Source organism: Cyanistes caeruleus, chromosome 17 (assembly GCF_971803275.1).
Source record: "Cyanistes caeruleus chromosome 17, bCyaCae1.hap1.1, whole genome shotgun sequence".
NCBI classification, from domain to species: domain Eukaryota; kingdom Metazoa; phylum Chordata; class Aves; order Passeriformes; family Paridae; genus Cyanistes; species Cyanistes caeruleus.
This window is the reverse complement of record NC_141717.1, coordinates 2894668-2913521: the sequence shown is the minus strand read 5'-3', so window position 1 is coordinate 2913521 and position 18854 is coordinate 2894668. Positions and strand designations below refer to the sequence as shown.

At 43.5% G+C, this 18854-nt stretch overlaps 1 protein-coding gene across 21 annotated transcripts in view; it reads right to left on the bottom strand.

The window, feature by feature from the left end:
• Positions 1–18854, bottom strand: part of CREBBP (CREB binding lysine acetyltransferase) — a 93944-nt gene that overhangs the window by 74904 nt on the left and 186 nt on the right. For 6 of the 21 annotated variants that reach the window (XM_086854281.1, XM_086854275.1, XM_086854282.1 and 3 more), the window contains exons 1-2: positions 18383–18624; positions 4256–4968 (exon numbers count right to left, since the gene is read on the bottom strand). In XM_086854281.1, coding sequence (XP_086710407.1) covers positions 4256–4968; positions 18383–18467 — 798 coding nt within the window. In that variant the 5' untranslated portion in view covers positions 18468–18624. Of the gene's footprint in view, positions 1–4255; positions 4969–18088; positions 18314–18382; positions 18696–18854 lie in introns of those variants that run through there. The other 15 variants (XM_086854286.1, XM_086854288.1, XM_086854289.1 and 12 more) reach the window with 10 other exon arrangements.

Genomic DNA, 18854 nt, shown 5'->3' with positions numbered 1-18854 from the left:
GCATACAAAGACCAATAATGTTTGATAAAACTGTGCCTCCTTTCAGATGGAAACATGAACTTGGGGTAGGTTTAATGGTTCTATAAAGAAAAATACTTTGAAAGGATTTTAAGCTGCAGTGAAGCTACATCAAACTGTATCTTCACTGCAGCTGAACAGCAATACCTTCTGCAGATTATCAACCATGTACAACTCCAGATTTTTCCCTTATTTTCTGCTGCTGGGTACCAGAATGTCCTTGTTGGAGTGATAGGACTCTGAAGCTACTGAAGAAAAGGTGATTCCTTTTACAGAATTGTGTGGGATGGCATTATAGCTTGGGAACACATGGAAAAGAAAACACTCAAGAGTCCTCTCATCTGAATGGGACTTTACAACTTCTTAAGGGAAAGAGCAGAAGCACCAGTTAGAGGAATCACTGTCCAAAACTCTTAACACTGGGCAAAAAAGAAGCCTGAGAACCATACAAAAAAAAAAAAAAATGGGAGCTTCCCAACATCTTCTAACCTTCCACAGGCTTTGACAGCTGTACTGGGACATGGGGAATGCATCTCAGCAAGAGACTCTCTAACAACTCATCGACAGAAACACAGCTTCAAGCCCCTGCCAGCCACAAAGAACAGGAAGGTTTCATCTCCTTCACCTGGAAAAGATGAGCTCCCACAGCTCAGGAGAGCGTTAGGCACGAGCACATCTCCAATGAAGTGCTCATTCCTATGGAAGCACTGACCATCTGCTGAGCTTTGCTAATGCTTATCACATCCAACAATCTTAAAAAAACACCTCTAACAAGATGTTCTAGATGGTCTGAACATAATTTCTGGACTTAATGGACTTGACAAAAAAACATGATACAACACAAAAGGGCAATTCATTACTGCTGGAAATGACTGTGACAAGATGATCTATTCCTCTACTCCCATCGAGCAATAATTGTTCAAAGACAAATCCTTTCCTCTTTAAAGCTGTCTTCCCTAAGGAACTTCAACCCAGTCCAATAAAAATTCTCCTTGTAGCATCTTCCAAGAAAACAGAGCCACAATGCCACAATTGCAAGCAAAATTGTTACAGTAAAGGATGCTGGCAAGGAAGGGAGCAGATAGATACACAGTATCACAGAAAAGAAGTTTCCTCAGAGGTTTCCAGGTATCTCAGCAAGTCAAAATCACCAATCTTTGGGAGAATCTTGTGAAATCTATGATATCTTTGCTCACATTTCTATAGATTGAGGAAGTATTCTACTTTAATCTCTCCCTGCCAATGGAATGTTCTTTTGTCTCAATATCAGCACCCTCTTGACCTCTAGCACTGGGAATTAGTTAATTTCCAGTCCTCCTTGAACAGGTTAGGAGTAAGGTTTATCCCCACCTTTGGCTCATGCAAGCACAGAACATGAACTTCAGTCATTCTGCTCATTTCTGCCTTAAAATAGCAAGTCCAGGCCAAAATTAACAATCATGGCTGATGATGATCAAGATGAAATGAATCCTCACAATTTCTGAGATCAGGTGAAGGGATCAGATACTGGATATTTTTCCTTCTTTTTCTCTTAATAGAAAGAATGCTTATATAAACACATCACAAGAAATAAAACCAGAAAAAGGAATGGATTGATTAGTCACATACTAAAAAAGGATTAGAACCAACCACCACAGAAGCAAGGTCTTGCCCAACAAAACTGGCCCCAAACCATAAAGGGTCATGAGTTCCCCACAGTGCATATAAACACACTGAGCTGAGAAAAATGGGCTACTGAGCTGTACTTGAACAAGGTTAGTCAGAGATGCACATCACTTATTTTTAATGTAATTAGAAGATACTGCTTTAAAATGTTATTTTAGGTATTTTTTCTGCATTTGTATTTCACAGCTCCTTCCTTCCCTTAGGATACTGCTACAGTCATCAGCTAGAGAATTTCCTTCCAGCCTTGATACAGTTCTTCAAGCAGGATGGCAGCTACATTTTAAACCTTTGAGTCAAGTTGGGCACTTTCACTATTAGGTAGATCAGCTGCCTCACCACTTTTATTACAGCTCTTTAAATGTTTTAAGCTGTACACATTAAGTGGTAAACACCAGGGATTCGGGAGGCAAAAAAACAAACTAACCCACATTTTCCTTCAACAGAAATTTCAGTTTCAGAAGAACAGACAGACAAACTCACTGAAGTGTTTCTTTACTTTTCTTAAAAGCTTTCCTGGAGCATCAATAAGAAAAAGCTAACACACAATCATAGCTGATAATCCTATTAGGAAAATAAACTGGGGGATGGGGAGAGACTGGAAAAGGATACCAATCCTCAAATGGCCACTAAGGAAAATGGCAAATATAGAGAATACTGCTGCTTGGCACAAGAAAATTCAGGAAGCAAGTATGTGCTCCAAAATGGAAACACAAAATCTTTGTGTAAAACACTGAGCTCACCTGCTCTCTTTACTAAGAGAAAAATAAGATGTATATAAAGTAATTTTTTTTTAAAGAAACACAATGCTTTTAAGCTTATCTTATTCAACAAGATATGGAGCCCTGGAAAACACCAGTTTTCCTGTTTTACTTGGCCAAGTTTTTAAAATTATTTTCTTTTAAGTGCACCTTCAAAGAAGCACCATTTTATCACTTACACTCTGTCATAAAACAGTCCTTTCACTATTCTTTTCCAATGCATTCCTTGCTCAAACCAACTTTACTTTTCTTCTTGCATGTCTGTAAACTGAGGCAGCCTGGGTCCCTTTCCCAGGCTGGTGAATCCATTTAGGCTAAAGCCTGAAGTTCTTGAAATCAGGAATTTATCTGAGATCTGGCCTGTTCTTTACCAGAGGTGGGTTTGTTTAAAATTAATCAAGACCTCACAGAACCTCCCCCAGCAGGCTCACACAGACTCTGTCAGCAAGTCCTTTGCTTTGGGGTAATTCTACTTCAGTTGGTTCACATAGAAAAATCAGTAGTTTCATGTAAAACTGAGTATTGACTAGGAAAAATCTACTCCCAAAAACTTAGGTATCTGTAAGTTCACAGAAATAAGCCAGATAAATAGAATTCCTTGCTGTTCCCATAAATTTCAAAGGAAAACAAAAGAAAGATAAGCTGACTCTCTTTCAGTGCAGACCAATCAGCTTCCACAAAACAAAATTAGCTGTCTCCAGCCTCCAAAACAGTTATGCCAACTTTCAGATGCTCTGACCTTCACTCATAACACAAGTATTTCTTCTTTAACTAGAAGCATCTCTTCACTGCAGAGAGAATGCTTTTTATGCTTTTTATTTAAAAAAATTAAAATTAACTATACAGCACTCCACAATGATGTGAGCACCTCTTCAGAGTACAGGACACACACTTTCATGTCAGACAATGCAATTTTTCCACAATTACTAACATATCAATGAATTAACATTTACATGTGAATAAACTACAGTGACAACAGCTACCGATGTATGAATAGATAAAATATCAGAGATCAAAATTGACCTTTTTCTACATATCAGAACATGGTGGGTTTGCCATCAAAATTTCATGAAGGAACTGTACCAAAACAACCCAGACAAGAGATAAGGCACATGGCAGGAGGAGCAGCAGTTGAAACACTGCTCTAAGCTCACACCTGGAAAACAAAAAACTAAAAAGCAGTAACTGGATCAAACAGGGAACCAGAGCAGTGCCCCCTGACAGAGGCAGGTACTTGCAAGTATATATTCCCTGCCCTGATCCGCAGTGGCCACCAAATTAGGCTCTTGCCCTTCCCTTTCACAGATTGCATTAGCTTGGCAATCTATGTGAAATTTGATGTTTCCAGATCAGTTCCTCCATATTTAAAAAACATGCACTGCATGGCTGCTGACAATGGTCCTTGACAAGAAGAGCAATTGCTACACCTTTCCCTTCAATCTCCAAGTGTTCACATTGCTTTAGAAGATGGCGTTGTCTGGCAGCTAAATTGAGATCCTGCACATGAGAAATCATCTGCTTCCTTTCTGCAAGATCATGCTACTCTTTTCTAATTCACCCTACTAAGATACTCTCCAACTTCTAGCTTCGAGGATGTCTTTTTCAACAAGTGCTTTCATTTTTCATTACATGAGAAGTACTGCTTCAATTATCTCCTTTTCACACTATCACTGGTGACTGAAATAGGTAACTACAGACTCAAGAAAGTACATCCTTTAGTTCTGTCCCAGAAAAGGATCTACTGCGTTTCCTAAACACCTGTATGGAGAAAAGCAAGTGCAATAAATAGAATACAGTAAATGGCATGTACATACTTTAGTAATTGCTCCTGTCTGTGCTGTGTTCAGCCCGGTGTGCCCAGCCATCTGTGGAGATACTTGGGTTAAAGTCTCTGCCAGCACACTGCCTGCATTCCCCTGCATGGCAGGGGCAGAATATTGCATTCCTGCTCCCCTTCCTCTTCCAGCTGCCCCAAGAGATCCATTCATTACCTGCCCTTGTCCTTGCTGAGGCTGATTCATTAAACTGTGACCAGAATTACTGTTGAGAAGGCTCTGGTGTGTCTGACTGAAATTAGTATTCATACATATCCCAGGTCCAGTCTGTGATGTTGCAGGGCTGCTCGTCACCATTCCCACTTGTTTTTGTGCTTGAGAGTTCAGAGTTTGGGATGCAGGTGTGGTAGGTCCAGAGGTGCTGGCTGCTTGCTTGGCCAGGCCTGGAGCAGAGGAGTCTCCCGGGTTCAGAGGGCTCTTACCCATCGCACCCAGATTCCCGATGTTCGCGCTGTTCGGCTGCCCTTGGACCTGACCACCAACTCCCTGCTGCACGGGGCTGCTCGAGTTCACATTGCCAATTCCTGGGTTTAAGGAAGAGCCGCTGCTTCCCCTCAGAAGTTCAGAAAGTTGTTTGTGTTTGGAAGCTGCATCTGGAACGAGGTTCCCACTGCTGTTTAAAAGGCCCAACTCGCCATTGGGGATCAGCTCATCAGGAAGATCGTTTTCCAAGTCAAACAAAGATCCGAAATCTACAAGTTAAAACAGAAACGTGGGTGAGAAAACATAACAAATGAGTAGCTAAAATCTTTTCTACTTTGTACCAGTGTTAACAATGATAGGCATTCAGGATGTCTCTGCCCAAGACCAAGAAGTGAGTGAGGGTCCCTGTGATATGAACTCCAGAGCCTTTCAGAGCACAGTCATCACACACTGTGCACACACAACCATGCAGGCTACAGCACTGGCAAATAAACAGGTTTTCTGGCAGGAATTTTGGCAAAACAAAGCTTAAGAAAACTAAAGTGGCATGAATACAATGATCTAATCTAACGTTCAAATTTGCCTTGTTTTGGCTAAAAGATGAAGGCAGAAATAACAACAGATTTTTTTTTCCTATTGATTTACTCTCCCAAAAGAGCAATTACATCACCTTTTCCAACCTCCTCTGTAATCCCAAGCCACCACATTTCACCCAGCAATTCTATCTCAACCCTGTCATTTATGTGTGCACATGACCAGAGAACATCTTCCAGCACTGCTTCAAAACTTCCCCAAAGAACAGTGATTTCCTCAGCAGTTTGGTCCCAGTCTCACATATAAAGACATTTAGGATCAGTATCTACTTATTGATTTGCACCATGATCTTCTACCTCAGAAGATCCCGAAAGGCACTCAGCATTTTCTCCTTGTAATGCCTCTTGAATCGAGTCACTGCTCGATTCCTGAACAGCTCAAATAATTCAAATTGCTCTGTAAGTGCCCAGCCCTCATTTATCATGCCCAATATTGACAGAGGTAATCCACACACTCTCCAGATGAGCAAAATAAATCAATCAAATCTTCATTAAGCCACTTGAAGGAACAGCTCTGCCTGGCTGCAACATCCAGACTAATAAAAAAGTGGTGGGTTTTTTTTTTTTTTTTCCCCCTTTAAAGGACCAATTCAGGTTCACTAAAATATTTTATTGCACATCATAAGCAGCATCAGTGTAACAAGATTATTTTAGTATGTAACTAAAAACCAGACTGTTATTTCACTCTGTATAGGTACTTCCACATGAAAATAAAAGTTACATATTTGAAGACTTAAGGACAGGCACATACATTAATATCTATAAACATCTAGGCAGACCAGCCTCAATGCACCAGAGTAGCTGTTCAAACATGCAACACATCTTGGAAAAGTTTTCCAGTCCAAGGATGTGAACAATCATCTCTCAATGTAACATAAACGTGTGAAAACTTCATTTTGTCCCCCAAGGCAGCCCTGACAAACCTCAGTCCTTCACACTGAGCAACAAACCTCATTTTTTCCAGGTTAGAGCAAGCAAGAGCTCTTTACTAAAGAAGGACATTCCAAAAGCTTATTGTTTTAAAGTTTAATTCGCACTTCAAGCACAAAAAGTTGGTGCAAGACCCAGGCTGCAAAAATGATGTAAGATGGTACATTGGAAAGAAACAACAAACCTCAAGCAACACATAAACTGTTTCACAAAGCACAGATGCATCACCAAGCCATCTCAGTACATTTTAATATCATGTATTTCATCAGCATGTGCATTTCCAATTCAACCTAACTGAAGAAAAATTAATAGAAATGGCCAGATCTGCACTGACTAGTGAATTACACCAACAGGCACGGTAAACAAAGACAAAAACATTAAATTCTGGCTGGTTTGAGGCACTCAAAACACCACCTCCTTCAGGGAATCACACCCTGCCATCATCACCTATTGGAGTCAATAATCCTTCCAGGACTTCACAATGTCTGCCATGACAAATACACCCTACTCTAAACAGAGCCCCTGATCCCTTCTAAGCAGGCAAGGAAAAGCTAACATTTCATTCAGCAAGATTCATTCAAGTATTTTTAATTTCCCTTACTTGCTGCCTTTCCTTTCAGGTCTTGAGCTTATCTTTCTTGCTTGTCTTCTAGAAAAATTCCTGGTGTACCTTTGACTCCATGATCGCTTCATCTCTCCTCCTCTTTCCCACACAACCACTCCACACTGACCATGCTGCACTCTGCCACTTCTTTTTAGCTCAACTTTCCCTCTTCCAAGATTTCCCTGTTTCAGCCTGGAATGCTGGGAAGCTCTGGGAGGCTCTGCCACTGGCAGCAGCTGGAGCCTGACCAAAGCCATCTGCCTGCACATCACCGAGGGTGGGACAGAGGGCCAGGGCTGAGGCTTTGTTAAAACTGCTCTCAGCACCCCAGCTCTCCCCAAGTTCAAAGTTTACAGTGTTTGTTCACACAACTTCTGTAAATCCCACAGAAAGGTGTTCTTCCAAGCTTTTTGCACCAAAATTGTTAATATTTCATGGACAATATGTGGGGTTCAGGGACAGGGGCACAGAAGAAGAGACAGACTATGAAGGGGGAAGATGTTGCTGTGGCTTAAAGAGTAGTTTTTTCCAGCTGTATTTCAAAATGGGATGCTGGAGTATAAATGCTCAATTTGTTTTTTTTTGCTTGGCTGGCTGGACTCTCTCAGTCTTGCCAGAGCCAAGAACTGGAAATGTTTTTGCAGTTTACAAAAAAAAGAGTGAAGAAAGCATTTGGGAACACTGCCACTTTAAACCTGAAATAATCTACCACTCCTAAGCTCCTGTAAGAAGGCTGTACATTAAGGTTAGACATGGAAAATGTACAGCTCTGCCAGCAGGAAAATAAAAAGCAGGTAAACAACTTAACACAATGGTCCTGTAAAAATTCACCAAGAATTCAATTGTTCATACAATGATTAATCATCTTTTACATTTCATCAGAGTCATGCACATTAAAAACAGCAACACAAGGCACATTTTACAACGGTTATAAAATACAACAGAAAACAAAAATCTACTTGAGCATGTCTGCAACAAATCCATAAAGATAAGAGATTGTCTTGGCAGTTATAAAAAGAATAAATATATTTACACACATATAAAAATCTGCCATAATATGAACATGGCCCATTTCTACTGACAGAGAAATGAAAAGCAACTGCAGTCCCTCCATCCTCACAAGAAGAACAGAATTGATCCCATTCTCAATGCTTCAGCTGTTTCTCAAAGGCAGCTACCAAGAGGCTAAAAACTGAGGGATGCTTTTGCGTGCAGTTACCTGAAGCAATGGTCAGGGAACACCTGTGCTGAGAAGTCCCACCGAGCTTTAACCTGCTCCATCCTCAAACCTGCCACACACCCAGCACACATCAGAGCAGGAAAAGTGGTCTGGATTTTAAAGGAGAAGAGATTCCCAAAACCCATCCAGCACATACCTTTAATTCAGTGCTCAGGAAGCAGCGGAGCTGACTAAGGCTGCGGAGATTCACCTCGCTGTGTCTTGTCTCTAACACGGCACTTCTGATCCTAAACCTCACACCTTTCATTACCTCTGTCACATAAACCCAAACGTCCTCTTAACAGCAGAACACCAAAAAACCAGAGATTACGTTTTCTGGAAGGCATGGAAAAGCACTAGGCAAGAACCACACCCCCACTCTTTCCAATGGGCTCTTTTTCCAATTTGAGCATTCTGCATTCTTTGAGCAGCTATTTTCACACATAGAAGATAACCACACTTGTGACACTTTCTCTCCTAATTTCAGTCTTATGAGCTTAAATGTCACAGTTTTCTGCCTTCCTGGACAACATTTTCAGCAACCAGAATTTGAAAAAAAAGATGTTCTGTTTCCTTCTATGGCTTCTCAGAAGAAAAAAACCCCAAAACTGTGCTGCATGCTGAAGGCAGGACATTCTCATCTGTACAACTGCTTGTGACTGTTACCGGAAGACTTTCCTAATATACATATCCAATCAATTAACTTGTTTTAATGTCACCATTTTTCCCCCTTTAGCTCAGCCTGGAGAGGTGACAAACATCCTAAGGTGTTTCATTATGTGACTTATTATCTCAAATGTATCTCTCAGCAAGCAGAAGGAGAACTATCAAATTCAGTTTAATTTTTTACAGCATAATCTTTGCTTGAGACGTGACTGGGAGTTTTCCTGTCACAAACTGACTGCTCGTGGCACAGAGCAGACACTGAAGTCCAGCACACAAGCAGTATTTTCACCGTGCCTTTCTTTCATGCCAACATAGCTGTTACATTTCAGTGAGCCCAATTTTGTTTTGTAAGGCTTCTTTCAATCATGCCAGACCCCAGCAGACAAAGCCTCAACAGTTCAGAGCTCCAGCCATTCCCTAAAATTCACTGTCAGGTAGCTCCCCTCAATAGCCACACTGTGTGGCACAGTAAGCAATTACCATGTCCATCCCAACCTCCTTTCGAGGTTTGAGGATTCTGTAATTTATTGTTTCACAAAAGACAATTATTGCATTTAACATTTTAGAACAATTAAACAATGTGTTCATGGAAAATTAAAAATTTCCAGTAAGGAAACTTTAGATTTGTGATTTTCCCTAAAAAGACACTGAAAGCTTGGGAACTGACATGCATCTGACCTTGGCTTTCAGCAGAGCAGCATCACTTCCTCCAAACACCATGTTTAACAACCAAGTTGAGAATGATGGTGATGAGGGACCTGATGGCTGGGTGGAGGGTGATGAGAAGGAAAGAGAGATCCAATACCAAAGATCTGGATGAGTCTCAACAATTTATGGCTTCAATAAGAGATCTGAATATTTAATTAAATTTCTACCTGCCTGATCGTTTAAACTACTTTCATTTGAGATGAGAAAGGAATACAGTCTGGGTCGCTTGTTCCTAAGTCACTGGACTTGTCAAAACTCAAATATGTTGATATGAACCTCACCTTTTGGAATCCCTGGGACTTATCTCTAGAACATTCATTGGAACCATCATCACAGCTCTCTCTTGTTGACAGGCCCACAGTCACCCAGGTTGGAAGGGACATCAGGACTGTCTGCAGCCCAGCCCTCCACCTCCTCTCAAAGGGCTCATGCTCCAGCCCCCAATCTCCTGAGCAGCGCTTCACTGAATTCATTCCAGCTCCTCCATGACCTTCCCAGTGATGGATAGGAGGCTGAACAGTCTGCAGCTGACTGTATTGTCTTTTAACCCTTTTTGAAAATGGGTTTGACACTTGCCTTCTCTTGTTTTCCTGTGGCTCGGATTTTAGAGACAGCTCCTCATATCTCCCCCAATCCATTTTGGGAACACTTCAACAACTAAGTGAAGCTTGTTACACAAACAAATAATGAAACAAATAATGGAAAAAAAAAATCAGTTCTCTTCTAACCTCTAGTGCAATACTACCTGTATTCCTGATTCACCTCCTGACACCAGCTCCACCAGCAGACACAAGAGCCAGGATGGGAAAATGCACATATCCACATCCTTTATACCACCACTAAGGTGTGATTACAAGTACCACCTGATACAGGAAAAGCCACCTGTTCTGTCCCTGTGCTCCTCCTCACCTCCATGAAAGGAGAGTAGTATAAACTGAGATTCTTCCTTGATCACACCAGGCTTACTCCCCAGCCTCTCCTTCCATGTTTTGTATCACGACGTCATAACCTCAAGGCTCTCTCTGCTGTACTTTCCAAGTTGTCTCCACCATCTTTCTTTTGCTGTGTTCATAGTGACAACACCACCTGTGTTAAAAATCTAGAAAAACCTGAGATACTGGTTTATTTCAGAAATAAACTGGTGGATTTAGGGATTATTCTATTCTTTCATAAAGAATAAATCACAGATTACTCAAATGTTTCCCTATCAATTACAAAGTAATATATGAGAGCACGTTAAATGGCCTTTGCACCTGGCATTAAGGTTTACATAAAGAAGCAAATATGAAAAATACCCAGATAAGAAGCTAGTCTCTGATCTCTTCCCAGAGGGGAATAAAGCCAAGGTAATGCCAAAATGCACGGCAGAAGCATCCCAACAACAGCGCTCACTCTGGTCTGCTCTTAGAAGCATCAGGTGGCAAATGATGGATTGCCTTCGCCTTCCTCTGCCCCTCTCCAAAATCATTCTTCCTCTTGTTTCCCGAGGTATCTTCACTATTTTGACACAGTTGCCATGTCTACATTTGTGAGTAAGTCTAATTCCCACCCAGCAGCATCCACAAAACACACATGGCTACTGTCCCAGTGCACATGGCTACCAGGCTAACCCTGAAGAAGGCTTCAGTAAATTTATTTACTGCAAGAAGAGAAATCCAGAATGAAGGAAGAGAAGGCAATCTGCCTATGGACTGGGAGACACCACACTGGGAACATCAGCCTCTCATTCACAAGATCATCTTGATGAAGATGAAATACTTTAAGGTTCTTGGAGCACATTACCAGAAGCGAGACTGCCTTCTCATCCTATCACAAACACACACACCGTGCCTTTTGCCCAAATTTAACAGCCGACAGAACATTTAAGTTCAGAATGACCCTTTTAAAAGGAATCATCTGAGAGTCTGGTAATTAATAGCGGGCACTTGCTTAAGTCAGCATGAAATGCACAGTCTGTACCAAGCCAGTGTCTGCTTGTGGCTGCCTTGAGTTGGCTCCCTCAGCTGCCAGACCCACAGCTTTCCTTACGGCTGTGCCACCCTCAGTGCCCACCTGGAAAGGGAATTGACACATAACACACAAGGACACGAATTATCTTGACAAACAAACTTTAGCTATGACATTCCCTGGCCAGAGACTTCTTAGGGAATGTCTTGCCAACACAGGTGGTTCAGGTTTGTAAGTGTTCAGTTCCTTGTGCTCCCCACAATGACTGACAGTGTCAGCGGTGAAAACTCGAGCTCAGTTCTGGCTCAGGAGCTCCCTTCAGCTACACGAGTCTTTCTATGAAAATTCCCACCTTAACACAGTTTCTCCAACAGAACCACAGAACAGGCCTATTCTGGGAAGAGTGAAATATATAAATATGTACTTGAAGTAATACTGTAAAACAAGAGAAAAAAACTAAGCAACATTATCATGTACCAGCCTAGGGTCTCCTCTGTGATGTATCAAAGCTGCAGAAAGTATATATTCCAGTCTTTTTAATGACACTTTTTCCTCCCTATTTCTGATACCAAATTTAAGGGAACTGTCTTCTGCTTGGCAACTCAAATTCAGTTGTGCAAGGACATACAACCCAAAACAAACCAAACATACATGAGGAAGCAAGAGCAGACAGGCACTTAAAACTAATGATTTTTGTATATTTATGTCTAAAAAAGCTTCCAACTGTAACTGACAATACCAAAAAACCCAACTCCCTCATGAATCTTTTACTTTAAAGCACTGGTTTCGGTGAGATGTGTCTGTTTTGAACCATTCTCATTAATACTTTCCTTTAGGGAGCTTATGAACTTAGGAAAAAATTTCACAGCTATTCCAAACCAGACTCATACTCAGTATTTACTCAACTCAAGCCACTTGGTAATTTCCCCATCTCTTTCCTGCACGAGATGACACTACACAAGAGATGACACAGAAGTGATGTCATCAGCAACACCCACTAACCCAGCTAGCAAAGCTGGGCAGAGCCAGGGAGCAGCTCGTGCTCTCCTGGTGACACACACATGGACGGGCTGCAATCTCATGTCCCATTTTACTTCTCACTCTGCAGCAGAAGGTCTCAGCTCTGATTCCTGGCTCTGCCATGTCCAGCTGCAGCAGGAAAATGATGTGCCCAGGAGACTGGGAGGAACAGTCATCCAGGGAAGAACAACTTTTCCCAATGCTGTCTTCCCAAGGAAGCTTTCACAGCACTAAAGGTGACTGGCAGGGAAGTGGGGGATTATTTTACAGACTTACAGATACATAAGTAAAAATATATCCACAAACAAACTGCAAACCAAAGATATTTATTTATTCAGTGTCATAAATAAGATCCTTATTTCTTGATGGTAGCAAATAAGAAAGCAAGAAAGGAAGAGTATTTTAAGAGATTTAGATTATGAGTTATAATTATCACTGCTAATAGAAGTTGCAGTTTTCTTTTAATTCACACTTATGATTCTGCAAAATACTTAATAGTATTTGTTGAAGCATCTTTATCAAAGAGTTTTCCAAATAAACAATTTAGGTTCTCTCTGCATCTTAGACATCTGAAAAGACAGATGGAAAACATAACATATGTTAAAAGGAAAATTTACAAAGCAAAATTTCTTGAAAGTGTAAACCAAATTAGGGTGGAAGTGTCAGATTTCTAATTTATCTCATGTTTTTTCACTTCATAAGAACAAACCCCAGAATTTTTCAAATTGGGTTTTTCAACTACCCCCTCCGCCCTGATTTCACATTAACCTGCAGTATTTTGTCAGTAGGGTGAGAGGTGTTTTTCATGTTCTCTCTTAGCAGGTAGCAACAGTAAGCAAAATATCTAATAAAGATAAACACTAAGAATATGTGGGGGTTTTTAATGTGAAGCTGCAGGTATAATAAAAAAGCACAGCATGTTGCTGTAAAAATAATTAATGGCACTGGACGATGACTTCAAGGAATGTCCAGCCAAAAAAGAAAGTGAATAATTTGCAGCAGAAAACTGGGAATCATTTCACAAGCTACCAAGAGATCTCTGGAGTACAGCAAAGACACAGCCTCTATTCCTGCCTGCTGCTGGAAGGGCTTCTCCAGAAGCTCTATGTCATAGCACATGACAGCATTCTCCTAGTTAACTTTAAGTCACTGGAGGGGGAATAAGTTTGAAGTGCAATTCTCAAAGTATGAATTTCAAAAAACAAAGGAATGGGCAAAATGGTAGGACTGTGGACTGTCACATATGATCAGGCTAGCAGATCATCTGCTCAACTTTTCATCCCACACAGACATGAGTGTCAAACTCCTTGGAAAAACCTGTAAAAGCCCACAAACATTGAGAGAGTAGACAATACCCTGCTATCAGCAATGCCGCAGGAACTGGTAAGAATTAGCTGTGCTAGACTCTACAAATGAGCCTATTTCTAATCTCACAAATCTCCTGTCTTCCCAGATCACAAATGCTAGCATCAAGTTATGCAGGTCAGTCACTTCAGGTGAAAAAAACCAAAACAGTTTGGATCAAGCTTCTAGCTCAAAGTAAACATCTTGCTTGGCATCAGCCTCTTCCATTCACCACCCCCACGGTTCCATGAGTTTTAAACAATATAACCATGAAGTATTCCACAAGAAACAATATAGCCATGAAATATCTCAGCTCATTTTTCCCATCCCAGATAGTCAGGGCACAAGTACCACAAAACAAACAAAAAACTAAACAAAAAGGACATTCCTGTGGAATAATTACAACTACGTACACTCCTTCACCTACAGCTTTTCAGAAAGTGAATTTCTTCCCTAAATTTTCTGCCTGTAAATGAGAGTGTGTTCACTTAATTTAATTATCCTTTTCCTTGTTCCAGGGAGAGAACAAGAAAGCGCGTGTGTAACTGTGGTTCTTACTGCCACAGCACACACATGACACTCCAGTTTTGCAGGTATCATACAAAACAAGAGCAGGGCGATTACAGAGGCTTCCATGAAGCTTTTCAGCCACGCAGGAATGAACCCTTTGAAACATCCACACTAATGCTTTCACGTGCCCAAACAAAATCTGGGTTTAGATCACCGAGACGTCACTCCATCTGAAGTCTCTGCTAAGAATGTGAACACAAGCTTAGAAAACCTTGCTGTCTTTCCTTAAGCTACTTTGCTTTTGTCCAACTCTTTTCAAACTAAAACCTAAATCCACTGCAATACACCTATCTGTTTTTTGGCAGGAAAGCAGGATCAAATCAGGCTGCGCATCGACACGAACTCCCTTCTGCGAAGTTCTGTGGCTGGCTGGGAGTCAGCCAGAGATCTACTTATCTCGGCACGTACAGAGGCACGTGCAGCAGGGCCAGCCTTTCCCCAGTGTAAAATCCAGGCCCTGGGTGCCAATCCATGGGCCAGGAAGAGAACAGGAGCTACTGGGGAGCTTGGCCCACAGCTTTTGCAGCAGCAGCAACACGGCTTAATCCAGGCAGGATCAGAATTTACGGAGGAAGAAAGAAACAAAAATCAACAAAACCCCCTACACAAGGAAGTGTGAAGTGAAAACCTAGCTCTAATGGACTTTGGAAGCTGCCCAGCTCACCTTCTTCCCAACTTCACCTACTTTAAGAATTTGTTAACTCCTGATGCCGTCAGGGACACCCTCTGCTCTGGCCCAGATTACGCCGTGTTGTTTCTGGAACTGGCGCAGCACCACAGCAGCAGAAGCTGCAGGGAACACAATGAATGCAGACAGAAGCACGACTTTAGTGAAACCCAGACCCTCACCAAGCTACCTGCAGAAGGAACCACAGTCCAGGGGCCCCTGAACACCTCCAGCTGTGCCGCTGCTCCATTCAGGCACATTTTTCCCAACCAGCCCGAGACTGCTGCCAGGTCTCTGTATATTCTGCTGAAGGACCAATGCCAGCAATGTGCAAAACAATCACAACACTCAGCACTGAAATAACACACTGCCATAAGCAAAGTTACTGTAATTCTACTTTTTGTAGGAGTCCCTTGTTTATTCTGCGGTGCTGGATGAGAACATCTAACAACAGCCACAGAGGAGACAAATGTTTAGGTCTGAAAACGCCTGTGTATCCAATAAAGCAGTAATTAGACAAAAGCACTACTCCTACCTGGCTAGACAAGGAAAAATCTTTCCCACGGACATTTTACCACAGGAGTCAGCTCGTTCAATACAGCACAGCAATGGCGAGCAAAGTTAACAGCCAGGAGTCGTAACCTTCCTTATTGATACAAAGAGCAGCGGGGCAACAGCAAAATGGGACTATCATGAAACTTAACGATGGTCACAGCACCCATTTCTGTTATCCTTTCATCTCTGCAAGATCAGACACTGGATTCAGCTGCTTAGGTTTAACAGAAAAGGCCGTATTTTCAGAAAGTAAGCAGACCGATTTCCACGGCACAAACTTTGCCCTGGTAAGCTGAGGAGCTATTTTTATCAGAAAGATTAAAGGCACCTAAAACTTACCCTGACAAAAGGAGTTGCTTAACATCACCGCATCAAAGCATCAAGAGAAATATAAACAAGGAGGAGAGCAGTTGCTTTCTGCCCGATGTTCAGGCCTGCCTTCAGAGCCTCGGGTGTGAGCATTTGCAGGCTTGAGCCGAACTGTTCAGCCGGGCCCAGCGCAGCGGCGGCTGGGAAAGCACGTCCCGCTCACGGCAGCCGCAGCACCCACCAGTGTGGAGCAACCACTGCAATTACAATTCTGTTCAACAGAACAGAATTCTGCTCAACTCACAGCTCATCCAGGGCAAAAGCCTCAGACCCATCTCCCCAGGCTGCCCTGATTACAAAGACCACTCTCCAGGCTGCAACAGAACTTTTCCATTTAAGCCCCAGCACCAAGGAGAAGCCTGGTTTAGTTCCAGGAGCAGGCATTTGACAGCAATCACTACTCCAACTATTTATATTGCCTGCCACAATGCACAGAAACCTTCGGCGATCCTTCAACAAGCAGCATTAACTGCTGGCAACAAACTTAGAAGTGCTTTTCCTAAAAACAACCCTCTCTAAGTGCACAGACATTACCCACACCCTTGGCAGAGGTACTTTTGCCTATGGAAGACCAGGACAATGACAGAAGTCCATGGACACGCTTGTCCAGAATACAACTTGGGGTTTGCCATCCCAGTACCCCCAGGCCCCTTGAGCCCTGCAGAACTTTCTGCAGATGCTGGAGTTCACACATCCAGCACCACACAGAGCTCCTCGAGACACACGAGAACTTGCTGAACAGGACTTAATTAAGACTGAAGCATTCCAGAACAGCCCAAGTGAACTTCAAAAAAGAAAGAAGAAAGAAAAAAAAAAACCCAACAACCAACAAACCAAGGCACTGGCTACCAGGAGAGTCTAAAATGTCTCGCTGAAGAATTAAAGATCTGTAAACTTGTATTTGTCCTGAGTTACAAAGAGCATTTCACAGCAACTGGTGTATCAGCCTTCCATATATTCCAGTGCTTCCACACAAGGGATTAACACGGCTCAATCACAAGACCTCACCTAGATATTCCCCGACAATTCTTATTTGATACTGTTTCTTTCTCACTTGTTTCATTTATTTGCAGGCTGAGAAGTAAAGGTTTCCATAAAAAGCCCCTAAAGGACTGAAGCATCTGTAAACTGTTGCCAAATGCAGATTGGGCAAGACGAAAAAACCCACAGAATTTATCAGCTCAATTATAGTAATATTTTTTTTTAGTCTACGAAAACAGCAGGCATAGCACGATTAACTTATCACTATCCCTTCCACAAGATTCATTAATCTCTGAAAGCAGAAATTCAAGTCCAACAGACTTCGTGTTCTGAAACCACTCTTTCAGGGATTGAAACAGTCGGAACACCGGGAAAGGCCGGTCTAGGCACACATGCTCTTGTGCACACACGTGTGTATTTACAACGGGCACACGCTGGCTGGAAACGAGACATTTTGAGGCGTTTTATTATCTACAAACCCATCAGAATTGAAGAAAAAGGCATGCCAGAGACACTACACGACACCGACAAGTCACAGTGACTGCCAGGCTGCGGGGCATTTCAGCATACGAGCAACCCCACAACTTCAATTATTATCTGCAAATCGTTTGGGGTTTAAAGGAAATATGCTTGAAACAGTTTAAGACAAATGCCTTAAAACTTCAGGTTGGGAAGTAGAAAAAATCACAAAGTATTAATTGGAGGGTAGAACAAGATGGTCTTCAAGGTCCTTTCTAACCCAAATAATTCTATGACTAAGAAGCTACTAAGGAGTTTTTATTCCGTAGTGTGTCACACACAGGGCCACAGTGAAAAAGCCTGTATAGAGCTATTAGCTGTGGGTAATCTGTGGGGTTTAAGGGGTAGAGAGAAACCTCAATCACGCTTCCAAGAAGGCACCTTCAGCTTTAAGCTGAAGGAGGGTAGATTTAGACTCGGTATCGGGGAGGAATTCTTTCCTTTGACGGTAGTGAGGCCCTGGCACAGGCTGCCGAGAGAAGCTGTGGCTGCCCCATCCCTGGAAATGACCAAGGCCAGGTTGGACGGGACTTAGAGCAACCTGGGATAGTGGAAGGTGTTCTCCATGACGGGAGATGGAACAAGACGGGCTTGAAGGTCCCTTTCAACCCGAACCATTCCACGATTGTACAATAAGCAGGATGGTCGGTGCTTCCCATGCCTGGCCCTTCTCCTTCCCTACCCGCACCCCACTCACCTGTACACCCCCATCACCCAAACCGAGGCACTAAAAACGAAGGTGATGGAGGAATAGAAGGGAAACCAAACTCAAAAACGTCTCGTTCCAACCGCTATTTATAGCCGGGACGGTACTTGGCGTACGGGTCCCGCCCGGTAACTTCGACTGCGGGAGGCCCAACCCAGCCCCGCCAGGAACCGCGGCAGGGCGGGCGGTCCCCCCCGGCCCCCCCTCCGGCGGGGCGGTAAGGGCGGGGGGGTGTGGGGGGAGAACCGCCGTAGAGCCCCGCCCGACCCACCCCCGCGGCCTTACCTGTGCTATCGCTGGCGGAGAAGCCCGGCGAGTTGAGCTTGGCTCGCTTGGGGTTGGGCGGCCCGTCGAGTAAGTTCTCCGCCATGGTGGCCGAAGCGGCGGAGCCGGTGATCGTTGTCCGGGGGTGCTCGGGGGGGGCCGAGCTCGCTGTCCCCGCTCCTCCGCCGCACGGGAACCCAACAGCGCCGCTCAGTGCCCGGCCGGCCGCCCCCGCTCCCCCATGCCGGGCCGCCGCAGGCCGCAGGGAGGAGGGCTCGGGGCGGGGAGCGAAGGGCCCAGCGCCCCCTCCCTGCCGGCCGCGCTCCTCCCGGGCGCTCCCCCCGCCGCGGTGCCCGGATGGCGGCTCAGGCCGTCACTCGGGGCGCATTCCGCCCCCCCACACGCTCCCCTCGCCTCGCCCCGTCCCCTCCCCTCCGCGGCGGCGGCTTCGCCCCGGCCCCCGCCCGCCGCCCGCCCGCGGCCGAGGTAGGGG